This window comes from Protopterus annectens, chromosome 3.part0, assembly GCF_019279795.1.
Source record: "Protopterus annectens isolate FY-2018-M chromosome 3.part0, PAN1.0, whole genome shotgun sequence".
Taxonomy (NCBI): Eukaryota; Metazoa; Chordata; order Ceratodontiformes; family Protopteridae; genus Protopterus; species Protopterus annectens.
The window spans coordinates 180,840,886-180,856,757 of NC_056731.1; the positions used below are offsets into that span (position 1 = coordinate 180,840,886).

At 41.0% G+C, this 15,872-nt stretch overlaps 1 protein-coding gene across 1 annotated transcript; it reads right to left on the minus strand.

Annotated features, from left to right (window-relative positions):
• Nucleotides 1–5,700: 5,700 nt before the first annotated feature.
• Nucleotides 5,701–6,123, minus strand: TCEAL4 (transcription elongation factor A like 4). The gene has a single exon (XM_044065526.1). It carries the CDS (start codon nt 6,121–6,123, stop codon nt 5,701–5,703), a length of 423 nt encoding a protein of 140 aa, XP_043921461.1.
• Between the last annotated feature and the right edge of the window lie 9,749 nt (nt 6,124–15,872).

Consider the following 15,872-nt stretch of genomic DNA (forward strand, 5'->3'; position numbering starts at 1 on the left):
CCCATTGGACAGTTAACTATTTACACATTTATCATCCCCTTCATATCTCTCTCTCTGGCTCTGTTCCTCAATAGCACTTACTCATATTCATTTCCATCCTCGTTTAACCAACCTTCCCATCTTTTCAAATATTTGTCATCTGCCTTCCCCTTTACCTCTCTGACCTCTACCAGTCACAAAGTTCTGTTCATCTTTCTACTTTTACCTGTCTTACCCTTTCAATTTTCTTCACTTTTTAGTGATTGCCTTCTCTTCTACTGACATTATTAATCCCACCATTTCCTTTTTACCTTTTGGTATGCAGGAGCAGCTTTCTTGCTAAATACATTTCATAACTCACTTTTCCTCAATGATTGTCTTATTTCATCTTGATACTCCTTCGGTTCCTCACAATCTCAAAAGATGTGACTCTAAGTTATTCCTTCCCTTCCACATCTCCAGCAGGTTTCATATACCCCTGAAATATTTTAGCTAATCTTGTTGGATAATAAAAGTACTTGTATAGGCATTTCCGTGCAAATATTCTAAATTTCCTAGCTTTGGTTATATATCTCAGCATCTGGGTCATTTCTGCCCATTTCTCATACAATATAGTTATTTTTAGCTCTCTCGCTCTCTCTCTCTCTCCCATATTATTTTCTATTTAATTGCTGCTCTATTCCTTCTTTCCTTCTCTCACCAAGCTTCTAATGATTCTTAATGCTACCCCCTCATTTCATTTCCTTCTTTTTCTCCTTATCTGTATTTCATTTATCAGTCCTGTTGTTTTTACTGTTTCTTCCCATCTTACTATATGCCTCCACTTTATTCCCTTATATTCCCATCATCATATATTATCAGAGAGATATAGTAATGTGTGATGTTTTAAGTGTGAATTATTGTTTGCAAGAGAAGGTTGAGGATAGTTTTTTTTACAATTTAAACATACAGTCATAAAGCACTGAATGGTATATTTGCCATTTTGCTCTGTGTAGTGCAATCTCGGATTTGATATATTTAAGTAGCAGGGGGTGGGGGGCTTGCAAGTAGCAGGGGGGTGTGGGGGGCTTGCCCCCTGCTTATAGTTGGAGAAGTGTAATATGGTTTGTTTTTTATTTGTTTCTGTATATAGTTGTGCTGGCATATATTAAATGTTGGTTTCCTATGTATTTTCAATGTTATGGGCTTCAATGTTTTGAATTTTCAGTGTTTTGAATTTTTCAAGATTTTGGTCTCAATGTTTTTGTTATTAACAAAACTTTGATTAATTCTGCCTTCCCTTTTACCCCTGCATATCTTTCCTTTTTATCCTATATTCTCCCTTCCATCAACATGGGGCACTACCTCTTTAGTAGTATAATCACTTGCCATTGCTTCCTGTTTCTCCAAGAGAAGCTTGTCACTTCATTATATCCTGCCTTCTGGATTTTTTTATTCTCTTCCTTAGTGAGCTATATCTCTTGTATTGCTAATATGTCCACCTGTGTTCTTCTCAAATCCACTAGCATTCTCTCTCCCTCTATGTGTTCTATTTCCCAGCACACTTATATTCCAGGCTTTAATCTATATTCTCACCTAATCTATTTCTGCCATTATTTTTATTTTTTTCTCCTCCTTTAAGATTTCAGTCATCTTTCCTTTCTCTCTTTCTTTATCTCTTAACTTATTTCCTTTTATTTCCCTTATCCTTTATTAGTCTACACAGACCCTTTTAATCATATTTTCTCCCTCCCTCTTTTTTGAATAACTTGTTTTCCTTTAACTATATATATGTTTAAAATGTTTTCTTCCTTCCACAAAGTTTTCATGTGTTTACTTGGTATGGCCCTTTCTTCGAATGCAAGTCTTGTCATAACTATGACTGCACTTTGTGTATTTAGGGTCCCCCACCTACCCTGCACTGAGACTGTTTTTTTCTTTTTCTTTCCCAAACCTCTCTTTTATACTCTTACTTCATTAAACCTCTTTATCTTTGCTTCCCAACTTCCTTTTTTCATTCAGCTTATAATATTTCCTTTTTCTTCATATTGTATTTATTGTTCGGGCCTTTCTCTTCTCTCTTCCTGATCAGTTCCTTCCCTTTCATCTACTTCTCTGATGTTTCTCTTTCCAACTCATTTCAATCAATCATTGATGTCAGTTCCACCCATATATTTATATTTTTGCATGGACAGTATTTTAATTTTTCTTATTCCCTTTTGGGTATGTCAATTATTTAAACAAATGTATGTACATATTTTCACATTAAATATTTATCCTTTTTTTTCCCCGTTAGCTTGTTCCTCAAACATGTGTTTCTACCTACATTGTTGTGGAAGTGATATACTGCCTCTGTTCTTCTTTCCTTTCCTCTGTCCATTACTAATTTATTATGTCAATATTTCTTTGATCATATCTTAGAAACTATTTAGGTATCAGTGTGCTGCAGCTATGCTCACATCAGTGCTTCACATAAACCTTTCAAGCAGTGGTGATCACACCCACCTTCTATTTATCAAATAGTCTTCCTTTTCCTTAAATAAATAGTATTTAACCATTTCATGCATACATAAATGCCTACATTATTAACAACACTTTAGTCAGTTATGCTATATTGATTTCTACATGCCCATTCTTTTCTTCTGTCTTGTTTTACAGTCACTGAATCTTCTTGTTAGCTTGACCTTGACTTAATTCATGCTTATTCCTGAATGTACCTTCTTTTGTATTTAGGATTCTTTTAATAATTTGACCTTCTGCCTCAGTTCCTGTTTTTTTCTAAATATTGGGATGTATCCATAGTCTTTCCTCTGGCATTAGCTTCACCATCGCTTCCAGCGATGTTCTCTTCTCTGCTGTGCTCATTTGTCACCATGATCCCTCCTCTCTAATTTACTGGTCATTTAAGAAGGTCTACTGCCCCCTTTACTGTATCAAACATGTTCATAATCCCCTGTGTATAAATCTTGAAGTATATTGGGGTAGACCAACCTCCAATGATATCCCTGGTCTTGCCACACTTCCATTGCTGGGATGAATGCATTAATTTCGGCCTGGTTTCATAAGACAAATCATAGTCTAAATAGACACTATCTTCTCCAACCTTTAGCTTCCTGCCAGATTTCCAAAGTTCTCATAGTATTCTGTCCTTCAATTCAAAAGTATGAAACTTTACTATGATTGGTCACAGTCACTTTTGCTGGATCAACTGACCAGGGTGCCATGCAGTTCTGTGTGCTCATTCTATTAATACTTCTATATTCGGTATCCCAGTACATTTACACAATTCATTAATTACTTCTTTCCAGTCAATGCTTTCATATTTATCTGGTACACCATTAATATTAATGTTCATTCGTCATGCCCTATCTTCAGAGTCTATGGACCTGGCCTCCAAGCAATCCAACCTGACTTCCATTTGGCTTTCAATTCCTCATTTTCTGCCAAGATATCTTGCATTGCTCCAATATGCTCATTCAATTTTTCAATTATTCCCTTGTTTTCTTTTCTTGAATCATTACGTTATCCATCAACAGCTCTTTAATGTCTCTTAACTCAAGCCATATTTTTTCACGGGTATCCTGTTTGTGTTGCATTGATTCCATTGTAACTTTCTCCATTTTTTTCTTTTTTTTCCAGATTTTACTGATTTCTTCCCCATCCTGGTTTGCTGATACATTCAATCTCATTACTGTGTATTCCTTACAATTTCTTTTCTTGTCTTTATGTGTTCTTTTTTTACAGTTTCTCCTCTCTATAGTGCAGAGTTTTGCTGATCTGGCTGCTTTCAGCAATGAAACATACCAGAAGTCCTTTATCTCTGATTCTTGAGTTAAAAGGATGGGAGGGCATGGGGAGGGGCTGTAGTGGGATACACTGTAGGGTTCTCACAGTAAAAAGCTGAAATGCACTTCTAGGTCATTATGTATTTGTTCATTCATTTTATTGCAAGCAAACATCTGAATCTACATAGTTGTACAAGGGTCTGTAATTGAAGGCCACATCTGTTTGTGTGTGTGTTTGTGTTTGTGAGCGTATCCTGCATCTCAGAGCAGTTATGATGTAAAGGAAGGAATCGGCTGTTGTAACCAAGGTCTTCATCATATGAGCCATGTTCTTTGGGTATGTTCCTTGGTTTCCTTGTTTTGTTGACTGCTGACAGTATGATTATTTGTCTTGGAATAAACTGCACAGTGTGAAGTCTATGAGTTTAATGTTAAAATATTAACTATGAATACATACTGCTGGTGCAAGGGTATGGAATGCACTGTGTTGGGCTACAACAATTTGGTACTTAGTGCAGATGGGTTAAGGTTATGAGCTGTTAATATGTCTAGTGTGTGTCTGACCCAATCATTTCATCAGACAGTGCTTCTGGGCTGCCCCTGACACTTGTGTCCAGTATGTTTTCCCAAGCTGTTAACAAATTCATTGTATGTTTGTCTTTCGAATTCTTGCACCCTTCAGATAGCCTCTAATTAGTGATTTCCAACAAGATATCTGATTATGAATCCCTGCACATCTGTTGTAGTTTAATGGATTGCCAGATCCCTTTTCAATAAATGTGAGTTTAAAAGGAAGAGAGTTTATCTTTGCTCATGCTGTCTGTTTTCAGTGTGAGAGTATTTTGCTTTGTTCATCAAATAGTTGTTAGTGTTCATATGTCATTGTTTTTAATAAAAATTTTAAATTAAATCCAATTTTTTGTGAATATTGTAAAAATAAAAATGAAAGTATTATGCACATTGACAGGTTTCAACACTGTTTTATGGTAACAGGGGAGATACGAGTACAGCCAAATAATGGGATATTGCTATGGCTACGGAGTAGGGTTTGATCCATTTCTTTGCCTAGGGACCCATTTGACCATGATCTGGCACTGCTGTTATTGTTCAGAAATTGCACATGAGTATTTAACCTCATATTATGCCTTATATTTTTGCTTTTCTATCTTTTAATACAGGTATTGGGGCAGAGCACTGTCTGGTTAAAGTCACACAGTAGGGAAACATTGGTATATGGAATCCAGCCTTATACCCTTGACTACAATAAGCAACTCGCTAACAGTTTAGAGTCTCACTTCTCTGCACTAACTGCCAGACATTTACTTGTGTCTTCATTTTCTGATAAATCACTGAGGGTTAAACTCACTAAGGTTTACCATCAGTCAATAAAGCCAGTTATTAGAGTTTCACAGTTTTTATTTTGTTATTCAGATGTTCAAAAAATGTATGTTGATGCAAAGCCTGTTGCTTTGTTAGTTTTTTTAAAAGATTTAGAGTAGTTTACCTCACACCCATCTTCAATTTTGCAGAACATCATGGAGTTTGTCACATATGTATGCTGTCTCCCTCATTAACTTTTTTTTTTCTGGTAAATCACTGGGGATTACTGCTGATTTTTTTCTTGAATTCTGTTGCCAATGCATGCCCTTAAAGCTAGTTTCTCCACCAGCTGAGCATGCACCAAATAGTCGATTTTCAGGCCCACCTTACTGCCCTCCTTCTCTGATTCTACAGTAGTGTCCTCACTGCCTTCCTTCTCTGATTCCTCCGTAGTGTTCTCACTGCCTTTCTTCTCTGATTCTATGGTAGTGTCCTCACTGCCTTCCTTCTCTGATTCCTCCATAGTGTCCTCACTGCCTTCCTTCTCTGATTCCTCCATAGTGTTCTCACTGCCTTCCTCCTCTGATTCCCAGTAGTGTCCTCACTGCCTTCCTTCTCTGATTCCTCCATAGTGTTCTCACTGCCTTCCTTCTCTGATTCCCAGTAGTGTCCTCACTGCCTTCCTTCTCTGATTCCCAGTAGTGTCCTCACTGCCTTCCTTCTCTGATTCCTCCATAGTGTCCTCACTGCCTTCCTTCTCTGATTCCTCCATAGTGTTCTCACTGCCTTCCTTCTCTGATTCCATAGTAGTGTTCTCACTGCCTTTCTTCTCTGATTCTATGGTAGTGTCCTCACTGCCTTCCTTCTCTGATTCCTCCATAGTGTTCTCACTGCCTTCCTCCTCTGATTCCATGGTAGTGTCCTCACTGCCTTCCTTCTCTGATTCCTCCATAGTGTTCTCACTGCCTTCCTTCTCTGATTCCATAGTAGTGTTCTCACTGCCTTTCTTCTCTGATTCTATGGTAGTGTCCTCACTGCCTTCCTTCTCTGATTCCTCCATAGTGTTCTCACTGCCTTCCTCCTCTGATTCCCAGTAGTGTCCTCACTGCCTTCCTTCTCTGATTCCTCCATAGTGTCCTCACTGCCTTCCTTCTCTGATTCCTCCATAGTGTCCTCACTGCCTTCCTTCTCTGATTCCTCCATAGTGTTCTCACTGCCTTCCTTCTCTGATTCCACAGTAGTGTTCTCACTGCCTTCCTTCTCTGATTCCCAGTAGTGTCCTCACTGCCTTCCTTCTCTGATTCCTCCATAGTGTTCTCACTGCCTTCCTCCTCTGATTCCATGGTAGTGTTCTCACTGCCTTCCTCCTCTGATTCCATGGTAGTGTTCTCACTGCCTTCCTTCTCTGATTCCACAGTAGTGTCCTCACTGCCTTCCTTCTCTGATTCTACAGTAATGTTCTCACTGCCTTCCTTCTCTGATTCCACAGTAGTGTTCTCACTGCCTTCATCCTCTGATTCCACAGTAGTGTTCTCACTGCCTTCCTTCTCTGATTCCACAGTAGTGTCCTCACTGCCTTCCTTCTCTGATTCCACAGTAGTGTTCTCACTGCCTTCCTTCTCTGATTCCACAGTAGTGTCCTCACTGCCTTCCTTCTCTGATTCCTCAGTAGTGTTCTCACTGCCTTCCTTCTCTGATTCCACAGTAGTGTTCTCACTGCCTTCCTTCTCTGATTTCACAGTAGTGTTCTCACTGCCTTAATCCCCTGATTCCACAGTAGCGTTCTCACTGCCTTCATCCTCTGATTCCTCAGTAGTGTCCTCACTGCCTTCCTTCTGTGATTCCTCAGTAGTGTTCTCACTGCCTTCCTTCTCTGATTCCACAGTAGTGTTCTCACTGCCTTCCTTCTCTGATTCCTCAGTAGTGTTCTCACTGCCTTCCTTCTCTGATTTCACAGTAGTGTTCTCACTGCCTTCCTTCTCTGATTCCACAGTAGTGTCCTCACTGCCTTCCTTCTCTGATTCCACAGTAGTGTTCTCACTGCCTTCATCCTCTGATTCCACAGTAGTGTTCTCACTGCCTTAATCCCCTGATTCCACAGTAGCATTCTCACTGCCTTCATCCTCTGATTCCACAGTAGTGTCCTCACTGCCTTCCTTCTCTGATTCCTCAGTAGTGTTCTCACTGCCTTCATCCTCTGATTCCACAGTAGTGTCCTCACTGCCTTCCTTCTCCGATTCCACAGTAGTGTTCTCACTGCCTTCCTTCTCTGATTCCACAGTAGTGTTCTCACTGCCTTCCTTCTCTGATTCCACAGTAGTGTTCTCACTGCCTTAATCCTCTGATTCCACAGTAGCGTTCTCACTGCCTTCATCCTCTGATTCCACAGTAGTGTCCTCACTGCCTTCCTTCTCTGATTCCACAGTAGTGTTCTCACTGCCTTCATCCTCTGATTCCACAGTAGTGTCCTCACTGCCTTCCTTCTCTGATTCCACAGTAGTGTTCTCACTGCCTTCCTTCTCTGATTCCACAGTAGTGTTCTCACTGCCTTCCTTCTCTGATTCCACAGTAGTGTCCTCACTGCCTTCCTTCTCTGATTCCACAGTAGTGTTCTCACTGCCTTCCTTCTCTGATTCCACAGTAGTATTCTCACTGCCTTAATCCCCTGATTCCACAGTAGCGTTCTCACTGCCTTCATCCTCTGATTCCACAGTAGTGTCCTCACTGCCTTTCTTCTCTGATTCCACAGTAGTGCTGTCCTCTGCTCGCTCAGTAAACTCTCTTTCCACCATGTCACTCCATTTTACAGCATCATTGTCCTCTGGCTCACCCTGGTTCATTAAATCCATCAAGACTTGTTTATCTAAATCTCCTTGCACTGCTGCCACCACACCTTCCTCATGCCCTGCATTCACAATACTTTCCATATTTCCTTGCTCCATACCTGTGGTATAAACTACAAGTCCATACCTCTCAACTGTACAGATTTTCCCAGATTGTCCATATTTTTGCCTCATATTTTCGGACCATTTCTCATAAAATTGCAGTTTTTCAGCAAATCACTGGCAAATTATTGAAGGTTGAACTCAGAAAATAATGACAGACAGTTGAGTTTCAGACTTCATACCCATCAGAAAATTCATGCTAAAGCAAAACCGGTTATTCTATCAATTTTCTAAGTTTGTAGGAGCAATATTTAAAACATGTCCCTAGTTTTGGGCTCTTAGTCCCCCCATTTTTCATGGCTTTGTCCAGATTTTTTTGTTCTAAGAGGTTGCAAGGTATGACTACAACCCACTGCATATGCTCACCTCTAGCAGTCTGTGCTCATGAGTTCTTGCTGGAACTCTCCACAAGTTCATAGATTCATATGTCTTTACTAGAATATTGATTTGTTAAGATCTTAAGAAGCCTAGACTTATGTTCCCAGGGCAGTTTTTAGCCCTTATATCTTGCATGCGAATAACACAGAGGTAGGCAGAGCTGGGATGTGTTGGGACATTTCTTTGCAGCCTCTATCCACATATGTACACAGATTGCAATACAGAAGTTTTATTGTATATGTAATTCATAGGCCATCACTGGTTTCCCCATGAAAGTGACATCATTTTCAGAGGAGATTCTGGACAATGGCAGCTTCTCCTAGTGCACACTAGACAGTGCCTACATGAGACATGAATGACAACAAGATAGTACTTTATCTCCTTCGTGGCCATTTCAGAGAGCAACTATTAGGCTCCTATCATGATGCATTTTAAGAAAAGTAAATGAATGGTGTAGTCTGCCTGAGGGGTTGTCTGTAGTTATGGACATTGCAATGTCAGTGGAACAGTGCAAAAATCACTTTGACGACCTGTGGTGCAGGAACCCTAATGTCCTTCATGTAAGGAAAGAGGAAGCTAGGCAAGAATGCCCAAAGTGGGCTAGTAAGTACTTTTTTTCCTTTTTTTCTTTTTCTTGTTTTTATCTTTTTACACTTTTTATTTCATCCTGTTACTAGTCTAGGACTGTTGTTGTTACTGGAAAGTAGTTGTTAAGCACACCCGAGGAATTAGTTATGTTACTGACTGGATCTTCCATGTCAGGTGGAGGTGAGCAGGTAACACATCATGTGTTTTGTGTGGGTTTCTCATCTGAGATGTGGTCAGGCTGCATCATATCCCAGCAGTTGCCCATGCCGTAATGTCCTGATGAGTCTTTGGGTATACTTGTATCCTATTTAGATTGCAGATGTTAATGTATGTACAGTGGGGTCTCTGGGTATACTTGTATCCTATTTAGATTGCAGATGTTAATGTATGTACAGTGGGGTCTCTGGGTATACTTGTATCCTATTTAGATTGCAGATGTCAATGTATGTACAGTGGGGTCTCTGGGTATGCTTGCATCCTATTTAGATTGCAGATGTTAATGTATGTACAGTGGGGTCTCTGGGTATACCTGTATCCTATTTAGATTGCAGATGTTAATGTATGTACAGTGGGGTCTGTGGGTATACTTGTATCCTATTTAGATTGCAGATGTTAATGTATGTACAGTGGTGTCTCTGGGTATACTTGTATCCTATTTAGATTGCAGATGTTAATGTATGTACAGTGGGATCTCTGGGTATACTTGTATCCTATTTAGATTGCAGATGTTAATGTATGTACAGTGGGGTCTCTGGGTATACTTGTATCCTATTTATATTGCAGATGTTAATGTATGTACAGTGGGATCTCTGGGTATACTTGTATCCTATTTAGATTGCAGATGTTAATGTATGTACAGTGGGGTCTCTGGGTATACTTGTATCCTATTTAGATTGCAGATGTTAATGTATGTACAGTGGGGTCTCTGGGTATACTTGTATCCTATTTAGATTGCAGATGTCAATGTATGTACAGTGGGATCTCTGGGTATACTTGTATCCTATTTAGATTGCAGATGTTAATGTATGTACAGTGGGGTCTCTGGGTATACTTGTATCCTATTTAGATTGCAGATGTTAATGTATGTACAGTGGGATCTCTGGGTATACTTGTATCCTATTTAGATTGCAGATGTTAATGTATGTACAGTGGGGTCTCTGGGTATACTTGTATCCTATTTAGATTGCAGATGTTAATGTATGTACAGTGGGAACACATTGCCTTGCTGCCAGTCATGCAGGTAACTGTACTTATATGAATGCACCTGTTGTTCTAACATTTCGCCTTACAGATAGCTCTCTTTCAAGTGTGAGCAGAGCATGATGCAAATCATGTCACCTTCTACAACAGGCAGGAGAGGTGTGTGGCAGCCACAGACTGTTCTCCTCACAAGGGCTGACACATCTGGCAAATTATTCAGCCCAATTTCAGGATTAATTCATGTAGGATTACCTTACTATTTTGTTTCCTTATGATAGATGCAGATTGTAGATTTGCTTCAGATGCACCTCGCTACATCTCTCCTCTACTGAGATTTCATTTTCTGTGTATGAGACTCATGAAGCCGGGAGTGGCTTACTGGAGGAGGATGCTCTGGCTCAGACACCAGCAGGCAGCGTGCCTGCATTACATGAGGTGGCTAAGTTACAGCTGGAAAAGATGGTGCCAGCTATAGTAGAGTGAAGGTGGAGAAGCTCCTAGAGTGAATTGCAAATCCCCTCAACCAGCCACCTCCCTACCATCTGGCATTCAGGGGAAGGTGTGGACCATACTATCAGCCACCACCATTTGGGGAGGGATCTCTGCTGTGTTCTTTTGGACTGGGACAGGAGACAATATATCAACTGCTTGTACCTCCTCATATTCACAATTGCATGCTCCCTTCCTCTTGTATCATACCCCTTACCCTGTGTGTTATACAAAACCTCCCCATGTGTCTACTCTCTGTCCCCCCCCCCCTCTCTCTCTCCCTCTCGGTCTCTCTTTCTATCCCATGTCTCCCTATCCCATTTTGTGCACTTTCAGCCCTGTTGATCTGTGCTGTGTTTGTCTGTCTTTTTGCCCTTGCTGCATTATGCTTTTCTGTATTTGACTGTCTTTTTGTTCCAACAAGTAGCCTATTTGCATTTCCTTCCCCAGTTTTCCATTCACCCTTTTCCCCTTTTCCTACCTTCCCGAACGCCACTTTCTTTCTGTTTTATGACTCAAACAGGTATTCAGTATATTTATTTATTTATTTTTATTTTACATTTGTTTACTGGGATGGTCCCACTGAGACAGTGTCCATTTTCAGTGGAGGCCCGGGGAGAAAATATCCACTCTAAGCTTACATACAAATTATCACAATAAGTAGCAGAAATTATAAACAAAATTGACAAAAAAGTGGATACCATAACAGTGCATCTGTAAATAATATATGGCAAGATAGCAGTGTGCTGTGCTTGGTACCATCCTGCTGACAAACACAGTAACGTGAGAAGCCTAGCTGCTATATTCACTATATTGACATATTATCAGTCTCTGAGTTCATGGTTTCTGCTTTTGTGTGATCGCATTACATACTGTGCAGTTGCTCTATTGATTGTTTCTTGCACCTCTCTGTGCATATATTTCTCTTTATGGCCATGTCTGCTTGCACAGCTAGGTCTTCTTGCTTACCTGCTGTGTGTCTTATATAGCTATCTTGAAGGGCAGTTAGCTGGTCTTAACAGATGCATGTTGTCATATGGCTATTTCAGCATGTCACCTCATAGTGCTGTTTAGCTGTACACAGTTTGCACAGAAGTGCAGTGTTATCTGTCTGAATCCAGGCATTACTTCAAACAATGCCAAGAAACAATCAACCAAATTCCCAGATACCAAGATCTCATTTTATGCCATACTCAAATCCATTTAGTCATAACTTAGTCCAGACTTTTCCTTTCTTTCTCTCCTCCATCTTCCTCTTCATCCATCACCTGTAAAACTGAATAAATTACACAAAGCACTGTGCACATCTTCACATCTGCTTTGTCATGAGATGTAAAAGGTGAAGCATTTGACTTCCTGTCATTAAAACCTTGAAGCAGTCATTCAGTTTTAGCAATACATCTGGAAGACTTAATTGTTTGCATCACAATGAAAGCTGCAGATTTCATGACTATTTAGCAGTTCTTCAGCTAAAACTGGAAGGCAAGACTCTACACCACTGCTGAGCCTGTAACTAGTACAAAATCTATTCTTTCTCTGTCACGCTATATCACTGTAACAAGACTTCAGAAGAAGGGAATGTTTATCCACCATAATTGTTTCTGATCATAGAATCATAGAAGAATGCAAAGCTAGCAAACCTAAAGGGCCTTTTCAAGCCTAGCCATGCTTTCCAGAAATATTAGAAAGGTGTTGATCCTTAGGTTTTGTGAGGGTTATATAAAGTAAGGTATGAGTTGTTGAGCATTTATAAGTTTCATCTCTCTAATAGAGACATAGGTGCCAGACCCAGGGGACATTTATGATTCCCCAACCACTGATCCAAATTTCGCTTGAATAAGTGCAGTGAAGAACTTTGTTTCACATGGATGGGAAGAGTAGCCTCTGAGACATACCTTTTCCTCCAGCATGTCCTATTTATTTTTCAGGTGAAGTTTAGGTCTGTCAATTGGGCGTTCTGATGCTATTTCTTTTGTGGATGTGCAACGGGTCTATTAAGGCTGGATCAGGAGATGCTTTGTAGGTCAAGCAGAGGTCACCCCTCAGCAGCCTGTAAGAGACCAAGTAAAACAACAATTCTTTGAGGTAGTCTGGATAGGACTTGTTTTTTAAACCATGTGTTCTGTTTGTGAGGAACCTCTGCGAACTCTCCATTTTTTTTTCTTATGCCTGGTCAGGTACTTGCCTGGAGAGGGCATTGTACTCAATTACTGATCTTATAAGGTCAGAGAACAATAGAATGATGACATCTGTGGGCCTGGATGCCACACCCTTGCTCATACATTGTGCAACATAGAATGATTTCTACGGTAGACATATGATGGTCAAAGGCCAAGTCACTGTCTACATGTTCCCAAATCTCTTACTACTGGGTCTACTCTTACTGGGGTATTATCAATGTAGTCATTTTCAGGGGTGGCTGTCTTACCTAATGATACTATTATGCAATTCTTGGTACTGAGGTTAAGACTGTGACTCTGGCACCGCTTATTAGTCTGTGTCAGGACTTCTTGCAGAGTATTTGTGTCTAGGGGGAATTCAATGACTGCAACTAATTTGCAATCATCTGCAAACTTGATCAGCTGCAGACCTTTGACCTTAGCCTTGACTTCAGAGAAGTAGATGCCTAACAAAAGCAACACAGAGCCCTGAGACACTGCACTAGTGACCAGCCTTTTTTGTGGATGTAGACTCCCTGTCCTGATTTCTTGGCATACCTCTCTCAACCTTACCAAATTCCTTGGTATTTACCGGTTTTGAGGGCAAAATAATCAGGTGGCATGAATTCTAGAATGGCCCCATCAATTCGAATTTCTTTTTTTTTTTTTTAATTAAAGATGTTGCTGATGTCATCACATGCAGGGGCGTGCACTATGACATCAGCTTTGTAAGGCAGACTGCCAGCCTATTGGAATTCAGCTGAAAGCTCGTACAATGTCTCTGTGTGTTTACCTTTCTACCTACGTTCGTACGTTGAACGTTCGCACTGTGGATTTAAAATAACAAAGAGGGACGGGTGAGCACCGGGCAGCAGCAGCACACAGTGATTGGAGTAGAGGAGCTGTTTTAATATTTAATATTTAGCTTAACTTCTGCGTTCTGCTAGCCAAGCCAAGAATGAGCAAGTTGCACTTTCTGCAGTGCAGCAGCCAGCAGTCAAGCAGAGTCCAGACAGGTCCGCCCACCGTCTGCAATGCTAGGAATCCCAGCTCCAGAGACCAGAGCCTAAACCCAGAATCATCCGATCAGGACAAGAACAGGATGAGAAAATTTATCTCCGGCTCCAAGTAGAATAAAAAAAATGTGTATAATCTGTATATACTAGATTCAGCTGCCAGATTATGTCAGTCAGTGTCTCAAACTATTTCTGATTTTGGTTCAAATTTTTGCCCTCAAAAAATCTTGTGATATGGGAAGGAAAATGTGTTGGATTACACTTAATATAATGAGAGTTATAGAGTATTTTTGCATTTTATCTTCCTTGTGTTGGGTGCGCTTTATGGTTTCCTGTCACATCCTTGAAACACGCTAATAATAATAAGTTAGGTACCTACCATCTTAGCATTGCTGTGTGTTTATGTGTCAGTGCATGGTATTGCATGCATTTGTGTGTGCTTCTGTGTTTTTACCTTTCTACCATGGGACCAGATGGTGTCCCCGGTTGTGTGCTCCACGAACTCAATGAGGAATTAAACCCTCAGTTAGGACAGCTGTTTAATCTTAGCCTCACCTCAGGATACGTGCCTAAGGAGTGGCATACGGCAACTGTGGTCCCACTTTACAAAGGCGGTGCCTCCACCGACCCTGGAAATTACCATCCCATCAGCTTGACAAGCCTGATCTGCAAAGCTATGGAGAGGATCATAATGGAACTCATAAATAAAGACATAGGGGACTTGCAGACTTTGGATCCGACCCAGTTTGGCTTTGTCAAAGGCAGATCATGCCTTTTAAACTTGGTTGACTCTTTCAAAAGTCACCAAGGCCATTGATGAGAGAAAGGCAGTCCACACAGCCTACCTTGACCTGGCAAAGGCTTTCGACACAATACCCCACTCAGGTATCATTGAAAAACTCATCAGCTTAAATGTAAACCCATACATCACAAGATGGGTTGCAAACTGGCTAAGTGACAGAACCCACAGGGTCAGAGTTGCTGGCGCCATGTCAGACTCAAAGCCTGTCACAAGTGGTGTCCCACAGGGCTCAGTCCTGGGCCCACTCCTGTTTGGCATCTACTATTCAGAAGTACAAGCAAACACAGGAGGATTATGGCTGACAAAATTTGCAGATGACTGCAAACTGGGCGCCATAGTTGAGAACACATTTGACACAGATATCTTTCAGAAGGGTCTTATAGAAACGGATAACTGGTGCCAGAGCCATGGCCTAAAGTTAAACGCCAAAAAATGCATAGTCATACCCTTCGGGAAAAACAAGGTTGCCCCTAGCTACCATATAGGCGGCAACCCACTAAGCACAGAAGAGGTTATCAGGGATCTGGGGAACCAGGTTGACAGTAACCTTTCATTTGACACTCACGTTGCCAAAGTAGTTAGGAAGACCTTCTACACTGCCCACCTGATCATGAAGGGATTCACATCTAGATCAAGGGAGGTCATCGTCCCCCTGTACTCATCACTCATCAGATCAATGATTGAGTACAATGCCCCATTCGGAATGTATCTGACACGACACCTGCAGCAACTGGAAAGGCCCCAAAAGTTCCTCACCAAAAGGATAAAGGGTGTCAAAAATATGTCCTATGCTGCCCGACTGAAGGAACTCCAGCGCTATTCAGTCACTTACCGTCTGTTCAGAGGTGACCTGTGCCTGACATACAAGGCCATGTCCAACCCAGAACTGAAGAACATGCTTCACCTCAAAAAATCTAGATCCCTCAGAACTACAAGGGCGGGAGACTTAAACCTTGACACGGTTATTAATAGGACGTGCTGGAGGGACAGATTCATCACCCAGAGTCTCCCTATGCTGTGGAACAAAATCCCGGTACATGTGAGGCAGAGCACCTCTCTGGCTTTGTTCAAGAGAAATCTTGACCAATGGATGGGAGATCACAGATATACCCCAGGGATTATCTCAGTGTCACTGCTTGACAGAGGCACAGCAAAATAATGGGCATAGTATCCTCCAAACTAAAGGGGTGGCGAAAGCCACAAAACTCTGGGCTAGGCTTATAAATGCCCTT